An 18,664-nucleotide genomic window follows, 5' to 3' on the forward strand; every position below is an offset into this window, starting at 1 on the left:
TTGTTTGCCTTTAGCACATGCATTACAACTATGATCTCTTTTGAAAACAAGCTTAGGCAAACCATGCACTAAATCATTTTTAGAAAGCTTTGTAATGACATCTATGCTTGCATGACCTAGTCCTCTATACCAAAGCCAACTATTTTCATCTTTTGTAGACACAAGACAAAGATCTTTGGATGCAATGCTGCACAAATCAACAATATAAACATTTGAATGTTTATAACCTATGAATGCAATGCTATTTGTGCAAGAATTAACAACTTCACAACACATGGATTGAAAAACAACTTTAAGGCCTTTGTCACTCAATTGACTAATGTTTAACAAGTTATGCTTTAATCCATAAACAAGCAATATATCATGAATAGTTAGAGACTTGTTACCAATAGAACCAATGCTAATGATCTTTCCTTTTGAGTTGTCACAGAAAGGGAAATTTCCTTTATTCTTTGGCTTTAATGAGGTGAAAAAGCTCTTGTCTCCCGTCATATGTCTTGAGCATCCACTATCAAGAAACTACTTGTTTGCTCCAAATTTCATTGCTGCAAGACATACCTACACAAAGAAAACATTCATGTACTTTTTGGTACCCAAATGGTCTTAGGTCCATGGGAGTTAGTTCCAATCATTCCCTTAGGAATCCAAACCCTTTTTATCACATAAGGTTTGCCTTTCCTAATAGGACATTTGTGTGTGCTATGACCAATATACTTGCAAAAACCATATTTTCTAGATAATGCATTAATGGATGGTTCATGTGATTTGTCAAAAGGTTTTTCATTTGAAAACATGTTATAACCTAAACTTTTTTTGTTAAAAGCACATCTTTGTGAAGTAAGAATTTCATCAAGTCCTTTGCTTCCCGAAGTGAATTTGCTCAAAATCTCTTTTGTGTTGTCAAGCTCATTTTTCAATTCAAGATATTCCTTTTGCAAAACATCACAAATAATCTTATAATAATCTAATTCTCTTTCCAAAACAATCTTATCTCAAGAAACACAATCAATTTCATTTTTAAGCTCTGCAACATTATCCAAAAGTTGCTCATATTCAACTTTCGTTATCCATGCTTGGTTTTTCAACTTTCTATTCTTTAAAGACCATTTTTAAAATCCTTCCATTAATGATTCAAATGAACATTGCAATTCATGAAAAGAATAGTGTTGAGAGTCTTTTACCTCGGATTCGGAGTCTCCTTCCGAATTATCTTTTTTGGCCATGAAACAAAGGTTGGCTTGCTCTTCATTTGACTAATCCTCATCACTTGAATCATCACCTCCACTCCAAGTGGCGACAAGAACCTTTTTTTTTTTTTTTTTTTCCTTCTTGTCCTTCTTCTTCCATTTAGCTTGAGGAGAANTTCCATTAATGATTCAAATGAACATTGCAATTCATGAAAAGAATAGTGTTGAGAGTCTTTTACCTCGGATTCGGAGTCTCCTTCCGAATTATCTTCTTTAGCCATGAAACAAAGGTTGGCTTGCTCTTCAGTTGACTCATCCTCATCACTTGAACCATCACCTCCACTCCAAGTGGTGACAAGAACTTTTTTTTTGTAGAATTTTTCCTTCTTGTCCTTCTTCTTCCATTTAGCTTGAGGAGAATCTTGACGGATATGACTAGGCTTTTTACATCCATGATAAATTATCTTCAATTTGCCTTTATCATCTTGGTTTCTTGGTTTGAATCTTTGGAATGGCTTTCCCTTGAATCTTTTTTTCCTTCCAAGAAACTTTGTGAACCTCTTTGCTAAGAAGTTGATTTCATCTTCTTCCATAGAAGAATTATCACCTTCTTCTTCTTCATCCACAGTCTTGAGGGCAATCTCCCTCTTTGGCTTAGTCTCTTCCTCTCTTGGTTTTCTTTTCATCTCAAATGACAATAACCTACCAATGAGCTCATCCATGTTCATTTGAGTGAGATCTTTTGATTCTTCAATTATGGTCACCCTCATTGTTCAACTTTCCGGCAATGAACAAAGAATTTTCTTCACAAGCTCAAGAGTTGCAAAACTCTTTCCAAGACCTTTGAGATCATTTATTAGGTTAGAGAATCTCTTGTATATGTCAATGATGCTTTCTCTAGTTTTCATCCCAAACAACTCATAGTCACGGAATAACATCTCAATCTTTGATTCCTTCACTTGACTTGTTCCTTCATGAGTGGTTTGAAGACTTTCCCAAGCATCTTCAGTTGTTTCGCATGCCAAAACTCTTCCAAACTCTGTAGAATCAAGAGCGCAAAACAAGATGTTAAGAGCTTTATCATTTAGAATCAATTTCTTTTCATCTTCGGTCGTATAATGTTCTTCATCTTTGGCAAGGGCCGTTGACTCATTCATGGGAACAAAATTCCCTTGCTCAACTATTTTCCACAAGTTATATTCTATAGATCTAATGTGGAGTCTCATTCTAGTTCTCCATTGTGTGTAGTTAGTACCACAAAACAATAGGGGTTTAGTGGTGCGATGACCTCACTAAACAATGGTGTAGGTGAACCAGCCATGTAGATCGATTAACTCTTGAAATCGTCAGGCTTTCAACACAAGAGCTCAACCTTTGATACCAATTGTTAAACCCTAAGTATGATTAAATATTTTCCACAAGTTATCAATGAAGCTTAAAGCAAATGATGAGTCTATCAAGACAATGTTCAATGACTAAACTCAACAACTCAAGAATGATAAAGATATTACTAAAAACAATATGCTTTGAAGAGAGTAATAAATGCATTCAACTTGTAGACAATAAGTATGAATAATGAATGCAAGAACAAGTGCAATAAATGATGCTCAACCAATAACAATGCAATGTAATAAGAAGTTGAGAGAGAGAGAGAGAGAGAGAGAGAGAGAGAGAGAGAGAGAGAGAGAAATGCTCAACAATTTATAGTGGTTTGAAGCTATATCCACAAGCCTCCTACATCCACTTTTTCAAGGCAACTTCCTTGAAGTTCCATTAGAATCGGGTTTTGCCCATACAATAGTTTTCACAATGATTTTTGCCTTACACACATAGATTTACAGGATTGCACCTAGTTTTACAGGATTTCGCCACCAAGGAAAGGATTTAAAGTAGTTTGTGACTGATTGCCTCTTTCAAGTAGGCATTTACACACAATAAGAGCGAATGATCTCCCAAAGGTTTACAGGATGAGTACAAGTGAGAGTATTAATTTGGATCTTGAGCTCTAGGGATTATATTATGAAGTTTTTCTTATCTCTTCTATGTAAAATAACCTAGGAGCGTCGAACTTTTATAACCCAAAAAGAATTAGTTGTTGCAGCATTTAATACAATTCTAATAAAGCCTATAGAACCCATAGGAACGGTCGTTCCATAATTGTGAACGGCCTTTCCTAACACAACAGTCATATTTTTTAGATCTAGGTTAATTGGAACAGTAATTCCACCACGTTGTATGATTGTGCAAGACCACTACACAGTCATTCCATCATGCAAACTGATCACATCTAGATGTTCTTTCAAATCTTCTTAAATTTCTAGAGGAGTGAATGACCTCTTGGAACGATGTCGTGCAAAACTTCTTCAGATACAAATGGTCATTCCACCACAAGGAACAGTTGTTCCAATTTTGATCTTTGAGTTTTGACTTTGATCTTTGAGATTAAGTCAAGAGCGCAAAGTGTTATGAATTTGAATTATATTGACTTTTGAACTTGGGCACATGGTCGTGCAAGTGCCACTTCAAATTGGCAATGTGTTTAACGACCAAGAGGAACGATGTCATGCTATGTTGCACGACAACTTTTTCTTAAGGAACGGTCGTGCCTTGATCATGCACAATCGTACCTAAGCAAAAAATTGCTTATGCACTATTGAACCACCTATTAGACCTGTTTTGGTTTGGTTATGACTTGAGTCATACCTTAGCATGTTATGGTTAGTGTTCAATCAACTTTTTAGATAGTTTTGGCACAGCAAAACATATGAGAGGTCAACAGTTTTCAATCTTTTATATATATGTTTGTTTTGAATGGGTTATTAACATCAATCTATAATCCAAGATTAAATGGGTTTCGAATAAAATTTTTGTTTATTATTCCACACTTTATTCGATTAAAATCCTACAATTATCTCCCACTTCCAAATTTTTTTTTTTCCCTCTTTTATCATTTTCTTTCCTCAGTCTCTCTTCTTCCATTCTTGCCACTTGGTTCATAAACCAAATGAATGGCCAATGCAAATGAGAGATCATTTCTTATATAGAGGATAGAGCCACTAGTCAAGCTCCATAATAGCTTGGCTTGCTAAGTCAACAAAATTTAATGTCCTCCCTCTAGCAAATACAACAACCACCTTTAAGAGTTAAAATTTATTTCTTTATTTTTCCTCTCTTTTTCCCCATATTTCTTTCTTCTTCTTCTTCCCCTATTTCTCCCGCACTAGTGTTAATCTTAGATATGATAGGACTTCACAACAGCGTGTTGTTGGTTGCCTGCTTCTTATAAATTATATTTGCTTGCTGCTACCAGCAATCAGACTATTGTCACAGTTAGACCATTTTCTTCTTATTTAAAGCTATATATTTAATTTACGTAAAGCACATGATGAACACAAAAGAAGAAAATAAATAAATTATAAGATGTGGATATGATTTTCATCTGGTGTCTCTATAAAAATATATCTACGTGCATAATATTATATTTCAATTACTTCAAACATTGCTTTCTATGTCTACTAGATCCTCCACTGTCAATTGATCTCTAATTGAAACTTTATTAAATTAAATAAACCATTTAATAATACTGCACGAAAAAGAATTATGTACTTATCCAAGTGCAAAAAATACTCTAAACTATGAATGTATGTATATTATACCAACAAATGTATAGACAAAAAACATCATTCATGGTCCTGATCATGCTTATTAAAATACATCTCATAGTTGAATTAGGACAACATTGCATTCTTAGACCGCTTTTGTCTTGATCTTCAATGGATGATTAAATGAGAGAATGATTCATGTTTTGTTTTAGGCGCAGGTTTAGCCTTTTCAAGGGTCCCAAAGACATTCCAGATTCTCATAGTCTCATCTCTGGCCACAGATGCCACTGTGTATCCATCGGGGCTCTAGAAAAAGAAAACAATCATGCAACAGATGGAATAATTAGAACATAAATGATAAACCAATATTTCTTGAAAACGATCTATCTAGAAGGTAATGTTATGTTGAGCCTTCATGTGTTTTGATGTGCCATAACTAATCAAAAAGAGTGATTAATTAATAGATTAACATTGTTCAATGGTGTGATATAAGTCATAACCAAAAGAAAAATGCAAATTTTCCAGGTGGTGTTAGTCATTTGGGAAAAACGCAGTAGAATAAAATAAAATAAATTAAGCCCAGAACCAATCTAATCCAAGATCAAGAGCAAAGAATATGTGCATTTTAATATAAATTCATACAAGGAAATAGATTATACCTCTATTGGTGGCTCCTTCCCTTCAAAGAAACGATTTCTTCACAAGTGGTATCAAGTATAGACACGTACTTACGTAGTTCACATGAAACCAATCTGATAAGAACAAGAATCGATTGACTGGTAGATCAATCTTGTGCTATTTATGATGATAGTGACAAAAGGAGGCAGCTAGGTTTTTAATGATATAAATTAAATTCTCTCTCTTCATTTTAGCTGAACCTTTTCTTTATATAAGCCTAGGGTTTAATGCCTGATAAGAGCTTGAAAATATACGTGTACTTAGTGGTTTATGAGAATTACTTATGGGAAATTAGGTTTAATTTATTCAATCTAACTTAATTATTTCATAAATGACTTTTATGAGATCACAAGTATGTTTTGAGTGTTTTCGGGTTATAAGTTCTTAAAGATGACATTCAGATGAAGATTATGTTGACAATGGAATGTGGGACGACAAAAATCAAACAGTTTGTGATTCAGAGTTGAAACAAAGAAGTTATGGTGATTTGAAGTTAAAGTGAAAATCCTGGAAAACGCTCTAGTTTTGAACACACATTAGTAATTCAACAATAAGCTAAGCTGTATATTTTGGATTGAAATGATTCTTGAACCGTTGGAAAGCTGTTCAAAGGACTACAATTCATATCTTACCGCTTAGCCAGATTCAAACATTATCATGCTAAAAAATCACAGTATTTTCAAGATTGCAAAGTTTTGCGGTAGAATCAACTATGCATAGGCACAGTGTCGTGGCACAATTGGGATTCTAGAATTTTTAACATTGAATTTATTATGTGCATTTCCTGTTTTAAGAGTTCTAAAGTGATTAGGATAGTGGGAATCATAACCCTAAAACCCTAGGAGTATAAATATAAGTCTTTAGCTAATATTAGAAAGGAGATTAGAAAGGAGAGAAGTTTAGCCGTTCTTTGGAGATTGCAAATTCCTGCAATTTTGGGTCACCAATTAGAGAAGTTTTTCTATTATTTCTTATACTCATGTTTATGAATACAATGGTTGCTTTATTATTGAAAGTATGGACTAATTTTCTAGGGCTAAGATGTAGCCCAATTTTATGAATATGCATTGAATTATTTGTTGCTAATTTTTATTAAGTTTTGTTCTAAGTTTTATTATTAAAGCTTTCAATTCTTAAGGGCCCTAGAGTTGAACGATTTTATGGGTTAGGTTGAGATTGAAAGATGAAACCTAATTAGTCTAAGGTAATAAACCATAGATTGAGCGAACGCTAGAGCTAGGTTACCGCGATCTGTGAGGCTCTGGTAAATTCCATAGAACTTAATGATCTCCAATTGCTTAAATCTTATTAGAGATAATTTGGGTTGGTAATTAGGAGTTAATTTGTTAATTGTTCGAGAGAAAGTTAGCGAAATATTAGGGAGTTCGGCCTTTAGAATAAGCTTAATTGGGTTAACGATAATTGTCAATGCATAGGATTAAATTGGTGTGAAATCTATGCTATAGGTTTAGTCATATTGAGTTCCTACCTAAGTATTGATAAATTTTTTTTTTTTTTTTTCCTACTTTGTTTTATTTTTCATTGAATCATTCTAAAAATATGATAAATGAAATAGAAATAAGATAAGTTAGTGTGGTACTTGGTAGTAGTAATTCTCTTGAGGTTCAACACTCGTTACTTGATCTTTATTACTTGCACGATTATGTGCACTTGCGGATTTCACAACAGTGCCTTGTGTTTGGATACACACACAAAACCCTATTCCATTTAGGAATAAGGCATAACCCTATTCCAAGTAGGAATAGCCTATTCCATGGTGGAATAACTTTAATGGGTATTTTATTTTAAATGAAAAAATGTAATTTTGTTAAGTCTATTTCATAAAGAAATAGGCATGAGCGACAACTCCAGAATTAAGTAAATTTTCATTCACTTAATTACACAACAAAATTACCAAAATACCTTAAGGTCAAAATGCCTAAAATGCTTCTTTCCACTAAATAATATAAATTGCTATTCTTGACTCAGCTTATTAAACAGTCCTTACTGAATCCCAGAATTATGCAATGACATGATCCTAAAATCATGACAATCCACATCATAAGCCCCTAAAGCTCTAAAGTTTTATACTTCGAGATTTCAACTTTCTTATGTGTGTGACCCTTAGGCTCTATATTGTGTTGGTAGTGAAATAGTATCATGATTGACTACTAATCAATCCTTTTACTATTCATAGACAAAGATTGATCTCTAGCAAGACATCATGACCACCCAACAGACAGAGACTCGGCGAAGAATGCTACCTCTCAATGTTATGATTACTATGCAATCAATCCTCTCATCATCTGTTATCTCATTAAGACTAAGGTATAGAAATACACTACAACATTATGCATTTCTAACCATGGCGTTCATTGTAGCTAAAAATATGAATTTGTATAGCTAAATAGTTTAGCTACAAATGCAATGTTTTATAGCTTGTTGTAGCTAGAAGTGGCGTAGCTAAAAGTTAGCCATGTAACTTTTTGCTTGCGTAGCTAACAATTTATATTTTTTGCTATGAATGAAATTAATATGTAACTAAAAACTTAAATGTTTTTGCCATAACAATAGTAAGCTTATAGCAAAAGTTTTGCCTTTATAGCCGTGGAGAATAGTCTTGTATAGCTATGTTTGCATTTTAGCTACACAAATATAAATTTGTTACTAAAACTTGAAAAATTTTGCTACAAAAATAATATCCATAGCAAATATATTGACATTTTAGCTACGTAACCACTAAATTCGTAACTAAATAAAAAGATTATTTGCTACAGACATATAGAAGTCATATCTATATATGAAAAGATATTGCTATAGACATAGTGTGTTAATAGCTAAATATTGAAATTACTTGTTATGAATACTTTTAATTTATAGCTAAATATTATTATTATTTGCAATGGAACAAATAATTTATATCAAGAATTTATAATTTATCGCTTTGTTTAAAATTAATTGTAACAAATATTACTATAATTAACAAATTTAATAATAATTACAAATTTATAGCAAATTTTTATATTAAATAGATAATACGACATCATAAGAAAAATTCTAATATAAACAATAAAACATGAATAAAGTCATTTTCAACCAAATAATTGTCTACTCATAAAATCCTTCATCCTAGTAATTTAAAATGTTATCAACTAATTTTTGTTACAAAATATGAATGCTTCAATGTCATTACTACCAACACCAAAACTTCTCTTATTAACCTCAGTGTAGTTCCTAACCACCAAACTGAGACCACCACTACTGCTGTTTCATTTGTATGTATAACAGCCACATCATCCTATTGCTTCTTTAACAATTTCTCTGTCTCATCATTTCTCAGGAACTGAACTTTCTTCCTCTTATCCCCCTTGAGCACCCCTCTACTCTTAAGCTTATTCCAGCACCATCCTTTCTTGGAAGGTTCCAGTAAGACGATTTTAGGAATCTCAACAGGTGATGATGAGAGTCTACTATAAAGTAGTAGTTCATGACCGACTTCCTCGGGTTCCATCACATGCTTTTCGTCCAGTGAAGGCATCTTCGCCTTGAGCTCTTTTTCAATCTTGTTGTTAATCGAGTGTGTGATTGTGTATGCGCTAAGAGAGTAATAAGATAAATGTGCTTCGTATCAATACAAACTGGGATAATTATTAAGTACTTGTCTACCCAAACCAAGCATTTTGCGACGTCGTTTTAGTTTACCTACAAAACAGTAATATTAATTAATAATTATTTAAAATACTAATAAAAATGAATATTCGGTTTGACTGAGTGCAGAGAATAAAAGTGGATTGCAAATTACATAATAATTATGTTTAATGATACATCATCTAAGACTAACAAAAAGTCATACTTCTTGTGAACTTTCACAAGTTCAACCATTGGTGCAAAGTCTCCATCCATACACTATCAAGATTTTCAGCAGTAAAAACATTAAAAAAATAAATAAATAACACAACATATCATGTCAAACTAAAAATATATAGTGTCAACCTTAGATATCCTTGATATCTTGTTATTCGGTTACTTGACCAATGATCAGAATAACAAATTGGATTGAACAATAACTCAATCCCGCTATGGCCATAGATTTATTATTGTTGCCAATTACCAAACTGCGTAGTGAGATAACTTCTCTTGTACCTAGAAGTGATGAATCATTTGTTAATCCACCATCTATTGATACACTTTTCAATGCAGCCAACCATTACCATTCTGATAGTCTTGAATAGAATTATGTTGAGCTAGTGTCAAACTACACCAATTAATGTACAAGACGCTCCGATGATCTCAAGTCTAAGGATCACATGCACCATCATCCGTTAGAGGATTTATTCCAAAGACATTGAGATTACCATCTATGTGGAATCCTCTAGTGGGTTAGTATGGTAAACTTGCCTACAACAAGCACTCATGTGTTGCACTAGGTTGTCATCAAACAACCTTGACAAGTGAAATCAGTCACTGTCTTTTAAAAGGGTCTTTCAACACTATCATAGTCTTACCGTATTATATGTGCCCTTAATCAAAATAATACTGGAGCTATAAACATTTCTAGAATGGCCACCATATGTGATCATAGGGTTCTCACTATCGAGATTTAAAATACTTGATACCCTTGTCACGGTTCCACCATCCTAAGAACATATATGAAGACATACAATTATAAATTACATGATATAGAAGAAAATGTCTTTTATTGATAAATAGACATGATTTACAAAAAGTCAATATTACAATAATTAATTGGCTCTAGGGCACCTACTTTAACAGGTGGAACGACCGTTCACGCAAATGGGATGCTTGTCCAATCTAGTTTTTCTAGAAAATAATCTCTAGTCAGGTCGCTCAATTTTGGAACTACACCGTTCCCCATGCCCATTCACAATTTGTCCAAAATGAAGCACAAATCCTTTTGAAGAAAACTCAAGTCAGAATTGGAATGACCAATCTGCACGACCATCCTAGCTAGTCATCCTAAACATGTCAAGTCTAATTCAAAAAGGTTAACACACATTAGTGATCTGAACATCATTTGTGATGTAAGAAGGAATGACTAAGATGCACGACCATTCATTCAGCCCATTCCATAAGAATGACGTTGTTCCATCAAGTCGTTCACAACTCTGGAATCTTGACACTTTTGCAACCTGAAGAGGAACATGATGCATGCTTTCATAAACATGCATATGTAGCAAGTGCACTAGTTAGTCACAAAAAGTATAAAGTGATAAGTAGAGTATCGTTCCCATTAGGATAGTGTTACTAGGTAATGATTTCTCTAGTTTAAGTCCTAATTGAAGCAACAATAAATTGGATTGATGGCAAATTAACAAACTAAATACAAATTAACAAAATATTAATGAATGATAATAAAATTAAAGCAAAACCCAACAACTTAACTAATTAAACAATGCTAAAAAATGCGAGGGTGTTGATTTCACCTAGATACGCTAACACAAATCGTAAAATCTATTACCCAAGTTCTAATTACTTGATTGAAAATCGAATTCCCTAAGTTGTTTGGTACTCCTTCTCAGGCTATACCACCCACCTATTCCTATTAACCTTCCGAACCCAATAATTTAAGTTTAATAGTTCAAGTCTCTTAAGCTGTGTGGAATTCTATCTAGATTTCATAGATCGCGTTTATTTATCTCTAGCTTTCGCTCAATCTATGGTATTTATCTCTAACTTTCGCTCAATCTATGGTATTTATCTCAAGAGGCACATATCACAAATCACTTCTCAGTCTCATTGTGAACAACACACATTTGAATGGTGATCAAGTATTCAAAATTCATTAAGCAAAGAGATAAACACTCAATCATGAAATTAAAACTCAAAGTAAGTCAATTCATATAAAATTGAATAATTGTATCAAGTTTACATCAAACCCTAGCTAAACAACTCAGTTCATACTAAAAAACAAAATAAAATAACAAAAACAAACTGAATCAAGGTTTATCATTGAAAAACAAGCAAAAGATGGAGAAATCTTCTCTAATTTGAAGCCCAAATCTCCAATAATCTTCTCCTTCCAAGAGCTGCCTCCCAAATGATGAACCAAGACCCTTTTCCCTTCCCTTTTCATGCCAATTTATACCTGTTTGACTTAAGGATGAAGCCCTAGTAAGCTAAAACGCGTTGCTTTATTTTTTTTCGCATCTGACACAGTTTCACCGCGGTGAAGATTTTTCCTTGCCGCGGTGAAGATCTTTCAGGCCAAATTTGAGCATGATAACATCTGAATCTAGAAAAGTGGTAAAGTGATTAATTGTTTACCTTTAAATTATATTTCTACTAGTTTCAAAATCAGCCCAATCCGAGGTCAACAGCTCAAGTTATGGCCAAAATCCTGAAGCACGTCCTAAGACGTTTTTCTTCAGTTCCCAACATACTGTTCACTATTTCAAGCAAAGTTTTCACCCTCTTCCAGTAAGAATTAGGAAACACCCAAAACATAAAAGTTGTAGCTCTGCTTCTCAGCTTTCCAAAGATTCTAAATTCAAGTCATTCCAAGTTTCCAAACTCAAGTTACGTAATTTACGCTCAAAACTGTCATTTATGCTCAAAATCATTGTTTAGGCCTACAAAGAAAAATTAATAGAATTAGGTAGCAATTATGGCCAAAATTGTATAAGAAGTATCCTAAATCCTATCAAAATTCAATGCAAAATTGTTAGGGCCAAAAATCGTCTTGGGCTTGATAAGACCCAATAACGAAATAAACATGTCACGGCCCAAGGCCTCAACCCAATCCCGATTAGGCTTACGCTTAAAATCACCTTGTAAACTACTCACTCTATGAGTTGGGCTATCCTATAAGTTAAGCTAAAGTGGGTTTCAACCCATTAGCCTGCAACAGTCCATAAATAGGAAATCAGAATCCCATTCTATTTCCTCTTCTACCAAGATTTCAAATCTTACTCAAACTATCAAACTTAATCTGATAAAGTCAAGAAATCATATCTCTTTCATGATAGGGATTATCTCCCAAAATAAGACTTAGTGTCCTACTAGGATTCCAACCCCTTGGTTTCACTATAAAAACAAAAGCTTGCCCTCTCATTAGGCATGCTATCTCCCATAGTCAATCTACACTACTCAAAACCATTTATTTGCTCCTAAAGTTCTTGCTCCCGAGAACCCGACACCTCCGCCGTAGTCCTAGCTTCCGACAAGACTCCTGGTAATTCTTCATCTTCTTAATTCTTATCAAATAATATCTTTCAGCCTTGTTGACTTGAGCATCGGAGTGCCTACGAAAAACACCACCTCGGTGTTTTCTAGAAGCTTCACGCTTGTCCTTTCATGTGTACAAATCTAGCGGATTGTCAGTGACCTCAACCTCACGAGATTAGACCCTATTTTCATGACAGTAGATTTTTTGCATCTACAGTTTGGCGCCCACCATGGGGCCCTGACAATCATCTGCCAACGACGACTTATAACATGGGAGGCGACATGGAACTCCTTTTGATTGACAATGTTAATCAGAAAATCCCATCACGATAAGAATTTTTTTTTCTTCGTTTGTTTTATCTATTCACATGCCATATTATATCTATTCGGCATATATAATTTATTTTATATTATATCCATTCAGCGGGTAGTTAAAGACCTTGAAGCTCATATTATTGTTCTAAATTAATAATAGAATAATAATGTGTTAGAGTTTAAAGTGGTGTTCCTTAACCAGTTGATTCATTGACTTTGCTTCAACAATCTCTCTTCTCTAATCCTCTGTTCAGATAAGGCAATAGCTTTTATCTCTAACCTCTTTACAAGTGCCTTTTCACTTCAATCATCAAACCACCAGGTGGTCTACCACCGTCATCAGAGCTTTGCAATTACCCGCCATAAAACCAGTCAATTTGTTCATTCAAGAAGATACCGCAATACGCCAATATCTCTAGGACCTCCGCTCCATTGGAAGGTAACTCAAACTCGACCAACCTTGATCCCATCTCAATTCAACTTCGAGGAGATTTGCCACCACTTTGAAACCCAAAACCCGTCCACCTGTTCTCCTAAAATTGCCCTAACAGCTTCTCCAATTACACAGTTGAATCCTAAAAACAAAGCAGTAATCCTCTCAAAACACCCAAAGTCATCTACTAAACACAAAGAGAAACCGCCCAAACAAAACCTGCTTAAGTGACGCCACCCCACTCTCGCCTAATCTCCTTGCTCCACCATATTCCAAAACTCCAAACTCAAACAATCGCCCCTTCCCAACCAATACATATCAACTCAAACCACCTTCACATCACAATCTCCAGCACACCTGTCACAAAAGGCCTCACGCTCCCCACTGTTTGCAAACTATCCATTCCTCACTGCAACTTAGCACCACTAAACAACATGAGTAGTCCACTCAATGATATTTGGGTCTGCACATACAATATCAACGTGCCCAATCGGGTCAGCCCAAAAATAAATCACGTGCCCACTCAACTTCAATTGGTTCAGCTCCCACATAGAAAGCAACACCCCTCTCTCCACTCAGTCCAACAAGCATGGGTGGCAACACTCGAAGGGGAAAGGTATGTGTCATTATCTCCTTTTAACTAACACTCTATTTGGTTAAATCTTTCTCTATTCAGCCCATTACTTAAATACATGCAGCCCATTTTTCCATTTAGCTCACTCTTCATTCAGTCCATAACACATGCACATCATGCATATTGACTCTCCATTCGACACTTTGCTTAAAACATGCACGCCATGCATGTCACTGCTCCAGCTTTAATCAAATGTTTTCAACTACAAAGTCGGTCACGTCGACTGGGCCACATAACCCTCAAAGGTTTTAAACTACAAAGTCAGTCACGTCGATAGGGTCTTGATACTTAGTATCTATAATTTTTTCAACTACAATTGGTTTACATCGACTCGGCCACAAGGCCCAATACATTGATTTTCAACTACAAGTCGGTCACGCTGACTCGACCACAAGCTCCATACAATCTCCACTTGGCATACACCTTCGATCGGCCCAGATCGATTCATAAGTTACACCTTCGACGATCCAAACTATTCATAAGTTTACACATTCGATCGGCCCAGACCGATTCATAAGTTTACATCTTCAATTGGCCCAGACCGATTCATAAGTTACACCTTCGATCGGCCCAAACCGATTCATAATTTACATCTTCGATCAGCCCATACCGATTCATAAGTTTACACCTTCGATCAGCTCAAATCGATTCATAAGTCTACACCTTTGATTGGCTCATAAGTCTACACCTTCGATCAGCCTTGACCGATTCATAAGTTACACCTTCGATCAGCCCTGACTGATTCATAAGTCCACACCTTCGATTGGTCCATACCGATTCATAAGTTTACACCTTCGAACGGCCTAGACCGATTCATAAGTTTACACCTTCGATTGGCCCAAACCGATTCATAAGTTTACACCTTCGATCGGCCTAGACCGATTCATAAGTCTACACCTTCGATCGGTCCAGATCGATTCATAAGTTTACACCTGCGATCGGCCCAGACTAATTCATAAGTTACACATTCGATTGGCCCAGACTGATTCATAAGTTACACCTTCGATCGGCCCATACCGATTCATAAGTTTACACCTTCGATCGGCCCAGACCGATTCATAAGTTTACACATTTGATTCGGCCTAGACGGATTCATAAGTTTACACATTTGATCAGCCCATACCGATTTGTAAGTTTACACCTTTGAACGGCCCAGACTGATTCATAAGTTTACACACCGATTCATAAGTTTACACCTTCGATTGGCCCAAATCGATTCATAAGTTTACACCTTCGATTGGCCCAGACCGATTCATAAGTTACACCTTCGATCTGCCCAGACCGATTCATAAGTTTACACTTTCGATCAGCCCAGACCGATTCATAAGTTTACAGCTTCGATCAGTCCAGACCGATTCATAAGTATACACCTTCGATCGACCCAGACCGATTTACAGATTTACACATTCAATCGGCCCAGATCGATTGAAGGACTTGCACCTCAAATCTACAAGTCATCAACCCAATCCATACAATGATCCATTCGACCTAACGAGCTACTATCACTAATCCACTCAGTCTACACTCATTCGATTAAATCAACTCTCTAAGCTAAATACTCTTTAACTTAGAGAGTGGGGGGCTAACTATTAGGGCCAAAAATCGTCTTGGGCTTGACAAGGCCCAATAACGAAATAAACATGTCACAGCCCAAGGCCTTAACTCAATCCCGATTGGGCCTACGCTTACAATCACCTTGTGAACTACTCACTCTATGAGTTGGGTTATCCCATAAGTTAAGATAAACTGGGTTTCAACCCATTAGCCTGCAACAGTCCATAAATAGGAAATCAGAATCTCATTCTATTTCCTCTTCTACCAAGATTTCAAATCTTACTCAAACTATCAAACTTAATCTGATAAAGTCAAGAAATCATATCTCTTTCATGATAGGGATTATCTCCCAAAATAAGACTTAGTGTCCTACTAGGATTCTAACCCCTTGGGTTCACTATAAAAGCAAAAGCTTGCCCTCTCATTAGGCATGCTATCTCCCATAGTCAATCTACACTACTCAAAACCATTTATTTGCTCCTAAAGTTCTTGCTCCCGAGAACCCGACACCTCCGCCGTAGTCCTAGCTTCCGACAAGACTCCTGGTAATTCTTCATCTCCTTAATTCTTATCAAATAATCTCTTTCAACCTTGTTGACTTGAGCATCGGAGTGCTTACGGCAAGCACCACCCCTGTGTTTTTTGGAAGTTTCACGATTGTCCTTTCATGTGTACAGGTCTAGCGGATTGTCAGTGGTCTCAACCTCACGGGATCAGACCCTATTTTCATGATGATAGATTTTTTGCATCTACAAAAATCATAGGGAAAAATAGGATTATTAGAGCACCCGTTCCAAGCTGAAGTCAAGATTTTGGACCCTAGAATTTTCGAGCTCAAGTCAAGGTTGATAGATCTTCAAGTAAATCAAGAACGGCCTTGACGAATGCCTGTTCCTAGTTGTCTTCAAGCCATTCCAGGAAGGAGCAACACCATTGCATAAAGTCGTTCAAGGTTCTAGAATTTGTGGACTTTAAGAGATCTAGAATGGAACAACAACTTGTGATAGGGTAACGCCCATTCGCGATAGGGTAACAACCATTCCATTTAAGGGACCGACCATTCCAAACCCTAGAATTCAAATTAAAGTGATCGTTATTGTCAGGAACATCCGTTCCCAATATTGGAATGACCATTCCTCTAGATTATGTAACTTTTCAGAAGTGCATTAAATGCAACAACAGCTCTAATCTTTCAAGGGTTGGTGAAGACTTTAAAAGGACGAGTTATTGCAAGAATTAAAGAGAGAGAACCTAGCATCATCCAACATTCAATCTTGCAAACCCTAGAGCTCAAAATCAATATCTCATTTTGTACTAAACTAACATCTTTAGAGATAACACTTGAATCCATTATGTATTAGCCTAGCTTAGAGGCAATCATTCACAAAACCTTTATCTAATATCCTTAGGTGAAATCCTATAAATCTAAAGGCGAAAACATGTGAAAACTATTGTACTAGTGTAAAGGCGAAATCCGATTCTAGTGAAACCTTAAGGAAGTTACCTTTTAGAAGTGGATATAGGAGGCTTGTGGATATAGCTTCGGACCACTATAAATCTCTGAACATTTTTCTTTTCTCTATCATTTATTGCTTAGAGTAATGCTACAGTTACCAACGGGTGTGCATCGAATTTGTGCACCGAATGACATGGCAAAATCTTGACCGTTGATTCATTATAAGTTAATATTAATCAACTGTTAGGATTTTGTCACGTCATTCGGTGTACAATTTTGGTGTACACTTTTGGATAACTCTATCCTTTTCCTATTGCTTATCTTTGAGGTTACTTATAGTTCTTGTTGTTGGGGTTTTATTATTATACATTTTAATCTCCTATTCACCTCCCCTCTGGGAGTATTTGCCATATTTGGATTTTACTTGTTCGATCAATGTGATATTAGTGTTCCCGAGCCACGAAAAGAACCCTAGAGGTATGACTAGTGGAATCTGTCATCTTCACCATTGATGGGTATTTCCAAAGGGTGGGCTGATTTTTTGTAAATCCATGTGAGCTAAGCAATTCATGCTCATGTCTTTTCCAAAGAATAGCACAAATCTCAGAGCCAGTGTCCACTGAATTGAAGCAAGAACATGTGTGGGTTTTCCAGAACTTAATGCATGGGTCACTCCCACCTCCACTAGAGGCTAATAAATTCCGCTGGAATGGACACCAAGCTGTGGCTTTTACTGTAGCCGTATGGTCTTCTAGTTTGTGAAGCCACTGGTTTGGGGAATATGTAGAGGCCATGGAACTCTCCCATATGTAAAGGATATTATCGTTTCCCCTACTTGCTAACTACCAGCCTGAAGGTGGCCATTTGAGCCCACGACCTCTTGTCGGTGTCCCCTATAGGTATCAATGATGTGTTCTCTGACACAAAAATAATAATTAATTAAAAAACCATACATACAAAAAAAAGTATGTAACAGTTCCAAGCCAGTGAATTAACTCGTAATCTATGACCACCTCTCAATGTTGTTGGCTACAAAAAAGAAAGAAAAATAAATACAAAGAAAATCAATGAAACAATTAAATTAAAAGACGTTATTGGCAAATTCGAAACCAAAATATACTAGTTCAAGAACAACAAAAAACAAATAGAACAAATCACAAGCCAGTCTATTGAAACCAGAATCTCGTTTCTGGACATGTGAAATATTCGAGCCAATGGCTAAGTGTTGCCCTTCAGGAGCCCAACTAATGCTTGTAACTGGCCCATCTTCATCATCAATGGTAACAAGTTATGAAGTGGAACTATTTGAAGTATCCCAGAGATACACTTTGTTGGTCAGAGCAATAGCCAAGTTCATGAATTTTTTAAACAAGAAAAAAAAAACACCTTCAATTAAAATTCTGGTTTTCTAGAGAAAGAGATTGTTTCTCTGCTAGTTGTAGCTGACATGCTTTATATTTATAATGCCAACAATCTAATAATTCGTTATTAAATAAATTAATTAAAATTGGCTGGTTGTTGAGAACTTATAGTGGAGTAATTAATTGTCAGTTATTGGGCAATTAAGTGTAGTAATTAATACAAATTCAAACTAGAAGTTATAAAATTATAACAATGTAT

General features: G+C 35.5%; 1 protein-coding gene and 1 pseudogene across 1 annotated transcript; both read right to left on the reverse strand.

Moving 5' to 3' along the window:
• Positions 1-1,960: 1,960 nt before the first annotated feature.
• On the reverse strand, positions 1,961-2,413 carry LOC116116351. Its single transcript, XM_031402439.1, has one exon. The coding sequence runs from the start codon at positions 2,411-2,413 to the stop codon at positions 1,961-1,963; it is 453 nt and encodes a 150-aa protein (XP_031258299.1).
• Positions 2,414-4,957: 2,544 nt separating this feature from the next.
• Positions 4,958-18,401, reverse strand: LOC116116352 (annotated as a pseudogene).
• Positions 18,402-18,664: the final 263 nt, after the last annotated feature.

Source organism: Pistacia vera, unplaced genomic scaffold (assembly GCF_008641045.1).
Source record: "Pistacia vera cultivar Batoury unplaced genomic scaffold, PisVer_v2 Contig77, whole genome shotgun sequence".
NCBI classification, from domain to species: Eukaryota; Viridiplantae; Streptophyta; class Magnoliopsida; order Sapindales; family Anacardiaceae; genus Pistacia; species Pistacia vera.